Source organism: Erithacus rubecula (genome assembly GCF_903797595.1).
Source record: "Erithacus rubecula genome assembly, chromosome: 15".
NCBI classification, from domain to species: domain Eukaryota; kingdom Metazoa; phylum Chordata; class Aves; order Passeriformes; family Muscicapidae; genus Erithacus; species Erithacus rubecula.
The window spans coordinates 16295109-16306686 of record NC_136667.1 but is presented as its reverse complement, the minus strand read 5'-3'; the positions used below and the strand labels follow the sequence as shown (position 1 = coordinate 16306686).

General features: G+C 44.4%; 1 protein-coding gene across 1 annotated transcript; it reads right to left on the bottom strand.

Moving 5' to 3' along the window:
- Positions 1–988: 988 nt before the first annotated feature.
- LOC306808260 (serine/threonine-protein kinase PAK 3-like) lies at positions 989–11312 on the bottom strand. The gene is made up of 12 exons (XM_079318632.1): positions 11037–11312; positions 10106–10155; positions 9126–9236; positions 8529–8679; positions 7576–7639; positions 7050–7098; positions 6103–6215; positions 5125–5242; positions 4353–4452; positions 4041–4237; positions 2602–2739; positions 989–1127 (listed from the first exon to the last, which is right to left on the bottom strand). Exons 1-12 carry the CDS (start codon positions 11137–11139, stop codon positions 1008–1010), a joined length of 1314 nt encoding a protein of 437 aa, XP_079174758.1. The 5' UTR covers positions 11140–11312; the 3' UTR covers positions 989–1007.
- Positions 11313–11578: the final 266 nt, after the last annotated feature.

Here is an 11578-nt window from a genome sequence, read left to right as displayed (position 1 = left end):
TTTTAACGATTTTTGCGGCGCCCGCCAGAGGGCGCTCGGTGCCCGCCCACACAGGTGTGACCGCGGGCAGGTGCAGCACACCGGATAAAAACGTGTTTAATTTATACAGGATGCCACACATTATCCTACACACGCTATTGTAGCTCCCTACGCACTGTGTAACAGCTATAGAAGCGCCTCTGAGTGTATATAAAAAACATAAAATATATATATATGTGCACATGACGTGTATACACACTATATACACACACCCAATATGTATATGCAGATATATATTATTTTTTAATATATATAAGGAACATTATATAAGGAACTATACAGTGCAGTAGAGTTATTGAGGGGGTTGTGCATAGGGGACAAAATAAAATACAAAGTACATGTATATCCATAGCTCTGTAACACACTATCTATACATATAATTACAATTATATAAAAAACGATATATATACTACTATATAACATATATAATCATTGTATATATAGTACTATATAATAGATATATATAATATAGTACTATAATATATTTATATTATATATGTTTATACATATAATTTTACAGTATATTATTTGCCTGTGTACATTTGAACACCCCTATTTAGTAATCTTTTATATACATATCTTTCTCTGTAATCTCTATATATTATATATTTTTTCTGTCAATGCATTCTGCCAGGTGGAGGGAGGAGAGGGAATTCTCCAAACACTCCACAGTCCCAGCTGACTGTGTGTATCCAACAGGATGTTTTGGCTGCCCCATTCTTCACCCATTTTTGGCTGGAAATGCAACTGCATTTTCTTCCTCATCCAGAGGAACTGGGCAAAACCCAGCCCAAGGGCATTCCAGAGCAGCATGGTCTGGAGCTGAGGAATGGAGACCCTTCCCCATTTCCAAACCATACCAGAGCCCCTGTAATTGAGGCTTTCCATCTTTAAGAAACAACCAACAATTCAGAAGTGAATGGAACCATCGGGTGAGAAGAGGTGAATCTCCCAAAGAGGTGACAGTTTTATTCCTGCATTTTCTCTGAGCTGGCATGAACTGTTTCTGTATTGTGGTGGATTTTCCTGGCTATACGGATGGCTTCAGGCAGGACAGAGAGACTCATGGCTGTTTGTATAAATGGATGCTGCCCAAAGGGAAAAAAAAAAAGAAAGGAAGGAACTGTTACTTTCCAAACCCAGTTTCTCACAAGAGGAAGCAAGATTGCTCTGGTTACCAGAAATACCCATAAATAGGACTGAGGGGACCATCTCCACCTCAGTCTTAATATTCAGGAACTTGCTGTCAGAGGCAAACATGGCCCAGTAATCCCATTAATCAATTTATCAAGGGATTTTGGCCCTGCCAGCACTCTGGGAATGCCACTTGCTGCCTCAGGGCTTTTTTCATTTCAAGAAACTCAATGGACTCACTGAGGTTCCTTTTTTCTAAAGGTAGTTTCCAGAAAAGATGAGTGCAAGCTGTTCCACAGGGAACTCCAGCACCTCCAAGAAAAGTTGATCCCATTAGGATTTAGGCCTGTGCTGTTCTGAAGAACTCTGAGGTGCAGGTTTTTAGCACCAAGACAAGAACAGCCAAATCTCTGACTGCTGGGCTGGGACTGGGCTTGTCTTCCACCAACACCATTTTGGGCCTCTGTACCTGGCACCATTCTACTGCAGTTCTCCTGCCACCAGCTAAAACTGAATGCACTCCCAAATTACAACACAGAAATGATCAGAGGGTGCATGGAACACCTTTCCTCTGAGGAAAGGCCAAGAGATCTGGGATTGTTCAGCCTGGAGAAGGCCCCAGGGAGGCCTTATTGCAGCCTTTCAAAACTTCAAGGGAACCCAATTTAGTAGGGCCTGTTGCAAAGGGACAAAGGGTTATTTAAAAATGAAAAGAGGAGAGATTCAAGTTTAGGTCAAAGGAAGAAATTGTTTAAGCTAGGAGGGGTGAAACACTGGCACAGGTTGCCCAGAGGGGTGTTGGATGCCTCATCCCTGAAAACATCCAAAGCCACGTTGGACAGAGCTGAGCAATCTGATCAAGTTGATGTCCCCACTCATGGCAGGGAGGTTGGCCCAGATGGACTTCAAAGGTCCCTTCCAAGCCAAATTCTTCCTTGCAAAGCAGCCAGAGTTGGATGAGCAGGAGAGGAGGGTTCCCTGTGGAGAGGAGGGTTCCCTGTGGAGGGGAGGGTTCCCTGTGGAGAGGAGGGTTCCCTGTGGAGAGGAGGGTTCCCTGTGGAGGGGAGGGTTCCCTGTGGAGAGGAGGGTTCCCTTTGGAGAGGAGGGTTCCCTTTGGAGAGGAGGGTTCCCTGTGGAGAGGAGAGTTCCCTGTGGAGAGGAGGGTTCCCTGTGGAGAGGAGGGTTCCCTGTGGAGAGGAGGGTTCCCTTTGGAGAGGAGGGTTCCCTGTGGAGAGGAGAGTTCCCTGTAGAGAGGAGGGTTCCCTTTGGAGAGGAGAGTTCCCTGTGGAGAGGAGGGTTCCCTTTGGAGAGGAGAGTTCCCTGTGGAGAGGAGGGTTCCCTGTGGAGAGGAGGGTTCCCTGTGGAGAGGAGAGTTCCCTGTGGAGAGGAGGGTTCCCTGTGGAGAGGAGGGTTCCCTGTGGCCGTTACCTCCAGGAGCTCTCTGGCTGTCCAGCGGATGCGCGGGTTGGAGTCCAGGCAGGAGTGCAGGAAGGCGTGGAACAGAAAGGACATCCTGCTGGGCATCCTCAGAGGTGGGTACCTGTTCCTGGCTATCAGCTGCTGGGCCTGGCCACAGAGCAAGCACAGCACTGCCCTGACATCACCATCCCCGGGCTGGCACTCCACTGCAGCCCCCTCCTGCCTCCTGAGAGCTGCCCACGCTCTCAGGGTGACTGGAGGTGGGGAAACAGGGAATTGTCAGCTTCCAGAGCAGGGATGGTAATGATCCTGAGGGTAGCTCTGCATAACATCAATCCCCAGATGGGCCATTGCTTGGTGACCCCTGTGGGGCCCTCCCAACTCAGAATATTCTGGGATCTGCAAATAATTATCTTCATCTGTGTTTGCTGCCTTATATAAGGCAAAGGCAATCCAAAAGTGGTCTTCCAAGAAAAGTGAGGGAACTTTTACAAGAAAAGTGGAAGACTGAATTCTTCAGAACTGTTGTCTTCCTCGGGAATTAACTGTGCAGCATTTAATTTGGTTCCAGCAAATAGTCATGAGATTTTATCCTGGTACACATTCCTCTGGGAACCAGAGAAAAAGCAGCCTTGAGGCCATGCCTTTCTCAGGCCTTTACAAGGTCAAGAAATTATAACAATGATTAAACACCTGCAGGGTGTGTGAGAGACGTGATGTTTTTTCAAAAGTATGTTTTTGAGGAGGTTTGCCTTCTTTGACCAATGAATCTTTTGTGTTTTGCATGAACTACCCTTTATGTATGTGTAGTGTTTCTTTAGATAAAGCTCTTGTCTCTCTTGTTTCTCCATTATACAAGACACCATGTTGCATTATCCTTTTCAATGCTCTTACAGCTTTAAAATGCAACATTCCTCCACTAGTCCTTGCTCATTTCATATAATAACTCATCATTTCATTTTAAGGAATTAGGATCAAACACTGAAAACTTCATAATAAATTTACTACAAGTAGCTTTGCTAAAACATACTTTCAGAATTTTTTGGGGTAATACATAATTATGGCATCACTAGAACCAGTGACCCTCCCTGAAAGGCACTGGTCAGAAAATGAAAAGACATCTGGGTCTGCAGATACACTTGTAATGCTTTTCACAATCATTTCCCAGTTGGAGAAACTTGCTGCTGTCATTCACAGCTCCAGCTCAGACAGAGATCAAACACAGCAGGAAGAATTCAAGCAGTGCTGGAGGCCAAAAAAGGCACATTTTTGCACTGCCACAGGTCACTTCTCCTCTGATGAGATGTTCTGCAGGAACATTTCTAGAAGTGGGCCTTGTAACTAATGGGAACTATTTCAGGGTGATTTGGGTGGGATTTTGGTTCATGGGAGACATAACCTGGCACAGATTGGCAAAACAGTGGTAGCTGACAGTGTTTGCAGCTTACCCGGAGAGGGCTTTCTTTAAAGTAGGGAGGTTCTCCCTCCAGCATTTCAATGGCCACGATCCCAAGGGCCCAGATGTCCACTTGGGTGTCATATTCCTTTCTTTTCAGGATTTCTGGTGCCACCCAGTAAGGAGAGCCAAGCACTGTGCGCCGTGTGCTCCGCTCTTTGGTCAGCTGAGCACACAGGCCAAAATCAGCTGAGGAGGAAAACAAAAATACTGTCAAAACCAGCTTGAGCCATGAAACCAAGCACAAGAATTCCCCACTCTATGTGGGAGAACACAGATGCTGTGCCTGCCCAAGAATACCCACTTAGTTTCACAGATCCATCCAATCCAAGAAGAATATTGTCACTTTTGACATCTCTGTGGATCACATTCTTTGAATGAAGGAAATCCAGGGCTTTGAGGCACTGAAACAAAAAACCCATGAGGATAAAAATTAACTAACCTCATTTCATCACACAAGAAAAGGAAATGGCTCTAAAAGATTGAATTTCTAGGTGAAACACCAATTGTTGATGTAGCCTGTCCATTCCAAAGCCAGACAGAATGGCTGCAGTGGCCATGCTCTCTCCATCCAGGTGACAAAGGAGGGTTTGTCAAAAAGGAAAACATCTCTCTTTCTCTCTCCCCTTTTGTGTGGGAGGCTGCATGACAAAGGTTTTATGTTGGCCTCAATAGCAGACTTAGGAGTAGCACATTAGTCACTTTTCAGAAGCAAACACCATTTGGGGTGCAATGCTCTCCTTTTAAGCTGAGGGCTGTGAGAAATGAGGCTCTATTTTAATTTGCTGTTAGTTTAAAATTCTGCCACCAGCATGTTTGCTTTTACAGGCCAAGAATGCAGTGCAGACATGCTCCAATTTAAAGAGGCAAAGTTCAGAACATTAAATCAATTAAAAAACAGAGTACAAGTGTTTGAGTATAATAACAGAGTATAAGAAGTGCAGTTGTACTGGCATGAGACTCACTTAGATGCCCTTTTATTTTACATCTCATAACAGCAGCACTGAGACAAAGCTCTGTTAATGAAGTCACTCCAGTCCCCCCTGTCCATTGGAAGCACAAGCAGGGTCCCTCACCTCCCTGCTGATTGCAGCTATCAGTCTTTCCTCCATAAAGACTCGGACAAGAACGCTGGTTAAAGTGCCTCCATCCACATATTCCATCACGAGCCACAGGTCTTCTTTCACCAGGTAGCTGAGAAAAGAAAACAAAGGCATGGAGATGAATGTGCACAACTAAATTGCCTGGTGGGAAAGACTGCAGGAGAGTTTTGTTTCTAGGTAACTTGTAAATGGAGGCAGAATGAAATGGAGAGACATTCCTTGTAGTCTACAGGGTGTTTGGAATCTGTGCAGTCTAAATGAGAAAGGCAAATCCATGAAAAAGCAGATGCCTTAGATGGCAAACAAGAAAAATGCAGTTTAGTAACAGCAGAGATCAATCTGGAACCAGGACACTTGCCATCAACTGAGTCATTATCTTAATTTATCAGTTCCACCATTCATGCCAGGAACAAGGCAACACAACTCCAGAGTTATCCTTGGAAGGAGCCTCTGCACCACTGAGGACAGATATTGGCCAACCATTTGGAAAACACAGCATAAAATACTGTCAGAAACAGGAAAAACTATTTAAAAACTGGCAAATTATGTGGTTCTGCAAATGAGAATTTAGTCTTCCTGGCTTCCATAGCAATGGAAAATGGTGGGAACAGACCAAGGGAAATAATTTCTATGATGATTTATCAGCACTTACCATTAAGACATAGAAAATATTACCAACTTGAAAAAACCCTAAAACAACACAACACAGAGTAATGAACTGACAGGCTGTTGTTTTAGTAAGATATGGCACATCCAGGTGTTTGAAAAGGGGTTTCCAACTACATACACCAGAAAAGATTAATGGAAACCCAAGGCTGTCTCTTCCCATCCATGGAAATGAACAGAGAAATAAAAAAGAGCTCCATCTTCTGCCAGTGCCCAAAGGGGTTTTTAACCTTTGGCTTGCAGTGTGTGAGGGAACATTCCCATGAAACCACCAGAAGCACTCACCTGCCTATATAGTTGACAATATTGGGGTGCCTGTTTTCCTTCATGATCTGAATCTCGTTGATGACGAGCTCCTTCTTGCAGCGCTTGTGGAGAGGCATCCGCTTCAGGGCCACCTGAGAGGAAATTGGGAGCCTGGCCTTGAGAAGCTCTGCTGCAGGACAGCACAATGGCCACGGGGACAGTGCCTTTGGAATGATGGGGCTGGGCTGTGCCAACTGCCCTGTGACCTTGTGGTCACACCCCAGGGCTTGGGGAGTGACAGGACAACAGCTGATTTCTCCATCTGCCTGAGTGCCACTCGCAGGGCACCTGCCAGAGACATTCTGCCTTCCAAACTCTGGAAAAATTTCTCTAAACTATCACCCACAGATCTCTGACAACACCCTGCACATTCTTCCCCAATGGCCTCAGTTTATCAGGTATTATTCACACAAGCAGGATTTTGTGACTGTGAAAATATATCAAAACAGCTGGGAATTCTTCAGCAATTCTATGGGGTTTGGCCATTATTTCAGCAACTGCTGCTGCTCTTGGTTGCATAACAAAGCAAACACTTGTACATGGTAGATAAAATCGCACCCTAGAAGATCATAGCAGTTGCACACACACAAAAAATTTACAATCCCACAACATTTCTCAGTTCCTGAACTTGGAATTTGCTACTCCAATTCTTTACCACAGTTCAGATTTGCAATTATTTTCTGGGTTTCTAAAGAAATAAACCATTCTCTGGTATTTTAATTATGTTCTTCTCTGAAAGATACCATTCTTTCTGGTACTGAGTAGGAACAGAGTCTGTCCAAAGTGTGTTTTGCAGGCTGCCACTGCTCTGTGCTTGAGGACCAGCCTGTGCAGGAACACTGTGCTGGCCACCCAAAGCTCCAGCAGAGCTCACAGCCCAGGGGAAAGCCCGGAGAGCTGCACAACGTGCTGGGTTTGGCACTCACCGCGTCTCCTGAGGCTGGGTCGATGGCTCTGTAAACAGTCCCAAAACCCCTGGAAACAAAATAACAGCGAAGAAAGGAGAAGTAGTTCAGGTGCTAGGAGTGAAAGCCAGCCCAGGGAGATGTCTGCTGCATTAAATGTTTTAAAACACCTTGGATCATCAATTCTTCAAACAGCAGCACAGCAGCCTCTGACATGTCCATGTCTGGATTCCGAATATTTTTAAGCAAAATATTTGAAATAAATGTTACTGAGAACTTTTATCTGACAGCTGTGAGGTGGTAAGTTGGTCTTTTAGGCAAAGAGGTTTGAGGAATGAGAGATCTTTCAGGTCCTGCTCCTTGTTGCAGGCAAAGCTCTGCCAGCATCAATTATTAATTCTGACCAAAATTATTAATTCTGATCTGTACTGAGATGAGAGGATCTAAACTCACATCATGTTTGGAGCTTGGTTGACTTCACACTTGATATTTCAGCAGCAAAATGCCTGGCCTGTGGCTTTGTAGGAGTAACTGGGATTGGACTTACCCTCTGCCAACTTGAACAAAGTCAGTGTATCTTGTCATAGGGTCCCCCTTGTTCACAATGGGCCCTGAAAAAAATGAAATGCAGGATGTTCACTTCAAAAATGCATCCCCACTGTCTGGCTGTGAGCCCTCTGTGGGCAACAACACCAACAGAGGCAGCTCCAAAGCACAGATGGCTCCACAGCTTTTCTGATTTCTACAGTGCTCTGAAGAGTTACATTGACAGGAAACAGAGCACCTGGAGAAATATCCAGTGGAGACAGAAATCAGGAAAGGCCAGGTACCAAAGCAACAGTTTGTTTTCTACAAAGATTTGGGAGAGCTGGAACAACACAGTCTTTATTTTCCTGGGGATAAACACTTTGTGTGATTCAACAAAAGGTTTAATATTTCTGAAGATTAAATGCACTTTGGGTTCTGGGATTAATTTTTAAGAAATAGTGCAGTATTTCCAGGAGAGGAGGGGATGTTCCCAACATTCAGCAGCTTACCAAAAGATTTTCTATATGATTTCAAAGACCAGCATTTAATGATATAATCAATAATGATGGAGCTTTAGGATGCAGGACCCCCACTATGGGTTATCAGGCTAAATTCTGATTTAATCTTGCCTGTACCATTTGAAGGACCACATTGTTTATCTTCACTCTAATAGACTGCTGTGAAGTATTTTTGCTTTAATGAGTTGTCAGGGGACCAAAGAGAATTTAGGAATCCAAATATTCTGCTTGATTTGGCCATCAGCACTCAGTTCAGTAGTTCATTCATTTGGTCAAAGCACCTTGTGCTGAATTAGAAACCATCTTTGCTTTTGCCTTCAGCAAAGACAGAAGCATAGAGAAACTGAACTGAGCTGCCCTCAGGAATGCCCAGAGATGATCCCTGCTTCCTCTGTCCCTGTGGTGCAGCTCAGGCTGGGACCCACAGACACAGCACAGAGCACAGCACACGTACTCAGCCGCTCCAGCACTTCCTCTGTCAGCTGGGATTTCTGCCGTGGCCGGACCCTGAATGTGTCCAGAGTGCTCGTGCTTCTGCTGAAGCCAAGAGGCAGGAGGAACAGGTATTCTGAGCTTTCATCTCCCAGCAGAGAGCTCATGTGGATCTGTGATGAGAAATCAGGTGTTGTCAGGAAAGGAGCTTGCAGGGATCCCCTGAGCTCGTATTCCAAGTGCAAACCCTCAGGAAGATGCCACATCCAGTGCTCTTAAAGGGGTTTTTACTGTCCAAATCACAAACTGAATTAACAAAAACACAAGGCTGGTTTTACAGTGCATGGCCAGTTTCATGTTCAATTTTCATGGATTTTCTCAAATAATCTGTGCAGAGGGGCAGGCACATCCAGGAAACAGTTTCTCCTCTACCCTGCAAGGGAAACTGAGGACCACAGGGGAAGCTCAAAAGCAATTTTCCAGGTGCCAGTGGCTGGGGTGAAGCACAGTGTCATGGCAGGACTGGCCCTCAGCACCTCCAGCTGTGAGTGGCAGCTGCTGTCTGAGCAGAAACTTGCAGCTCTGAATTGCACCAATGGCAACCAAAGCTGACACTTACAAATTCTTCTGAGGAAAAAGTTGTAGATTCCTCGTCCACCTCTTCCATGACATTATCCTCTACTCCAGGAAGGGCAGGAGCCAGCTGAGGTTCTGATGGCAGTGCTGGGGCCTGGGGACAGTCAGGAACATGAGTGAGAGTCTCCATTCTGCCACTTGGCAGGTTTGAGAGTTACACACAACTTTCAGCTGCTTCAACATCAGAAACTGATCTAGACGTGCACGTGATCCTACAGCCTCAGTTCCCTGTTACATGTGTCACAACACAATTTAAATATCTATAAATTATGGGGGGTTGAAACAGCCCCAGCTGCTGTTCTGCAGGGGCAGAGCATTACATCAAGTTGCCCCAAATTTGCTGTTCCCAACTGCTTTAAAACTGACACAAAGGCCACCAAGAGAACTGAAGGCACCATTCTACACCTTCACACTCACTGGTGCTCTATTTAAAATTTAAATGTTTAATATTAATCCTAATAAATTTGGCCAATATTAATGTGGATGTCATTCCTCTCTCTAGGATTGTTGTTGCAACCCAACATTTATTAGCATGGATTGTTATTTAAAACTTCCTTTCAGTGGTTCCAGTGAGTTACATTATCAATTATAACTCTATTTATGTTCAGCTATATATCCACCTATACTAAAGATAAATCATGAAACTTGATAGAAGGGAAATTCTAAGTTGTTAAAACTAAATTAAAATGGGGCAATTTTACAGTATTGAAAATTGCTGTGAATTAGACATTCCATCATGGCTAAACCCACAATCTTCTCCCTGCAAAGCCAGACTTTCATCTTCATGTTTAAAAGCTTTGAACACAAATTGAGAAAACAGCCAGGGATCCCTTTGCTGCTGCTGCAAAACCAGACACAGACATTTTTTCAGGCTGGAATGCTGTTGGAGAAGGGAAAGCTCACTCACAGCTTGCCCCACAGTTCTTAAACTCCAGGAATGTCAAAGGTTCTTTCCCAACTCACCAAAAGATGGGCTGCCCCATATCCTCCTCTGGATAATTGGGTGATCAAATCTGCAGTGGGCAAGAGAAGATGAACCAGATGTTGTTAGAAAACTGCTTCTTGTGGGGAAATCCCTGTGGAACAAGCCCAAATAAGAGAGCATTTTTCTTTCACAACATCCCTCCAGGAGCATCACTTCTTTTCCACAGTAAGCAACAGAACAGAACAAAATACCATACTATTTTTTTTTACGTTTTTCTATTTTTTGTGCTGTTTCACCAGTAAATAAATAGAAACTCAGTCAAGGAAATGTAAATTGTTCTTTAATAGTCAGTGATTCTGCTCTGCCCAGGGGCTAAAGCAGTTTTCCTTTTTTTTGCTTTTTTAATGAATAAATTGTGTATATTGGTTCTCTTTAGCTTACTGAAAATGTTTCCCTAGAAAAGCTCTCCCAAAATATCCCCCTTAGCCATGTGAATTCTGTTCTGACACTGCATAGGAACAGCTCCTGGGTTCAGGAGCACACGTTGTTGGGATGTTACATTTCCTCATGAAGGTCATCACTATTTTAGCACAGGTTATTAGTCAAATCCTGTAATTATGGCAAAAAAAACAGTTTTCCCTCAGCTCTGAAGATAATTGCACACTTTTTTTAGAAACATTTCTGAAAAGCTCTTCTAGTCTGCATTTTGGAAATTGGCTGAAGCAGCAAAGTGAGGAAATTACAGATTGCCCAGAGTGTTCTGTGTAGGGAATGGAACCCTCACAGTGCTCCCCACATTCCAAATGCTGTCCATTAACACACCCCTTTAACAAAAGCAGGAGCTCTACCAAAACAATGGCATCTCACTGGCATTTTTGTTCCAAAATCAGCTCAGTTCCTAAGGAAGAGCATAAAGAACACAAAGACCCCAAAGCAGATATGCTGCACCCAGGGAATAGCACTACTTACTCCCCAGATGTGCTGCTGCCAGCCAGGGTTTTTCTGGATAAAAATACATTGCAGAGGTGGAAGAGAGCAAATCACAGGCTGCAGTACAGATCTGCCGGATCATTCTTGCAGAGCTGTGCTAGAACTTGCAGAGCAGCATAACCCAGAAATCAGATAAAACCCTTGCTGGCCTGCAGGCAGAGAATTCCTGGAGGAGAAGGATCCTCCTGGAATTCCTGCAGAAGGGGGCATTGAGGAGCTCAGCATTGCAGGACCAGCAGTGTTCTGTTGGCACTGCCAACCTCTGCTGACACCCCGATGGGCCTTGACATCACAGAGGGAGCAGCTCCAGGTCCACACTCTAGAATGTTCCAGGGTGCTTATGAAACAGCTGGATCTTCAATTTTGCTTTTTGGAGCCTGACATCTCTTTATGGCAGTGAGATGTCAACCTCCCTCCTGATGAAAACTCCTATTCCTGCATGAAACTCACCTGGAAATCAATTCTGTGCTTCCATGGAGTAATGATTCCAGGCTTAACTCATTTTCCTGCTGATTCTTTGA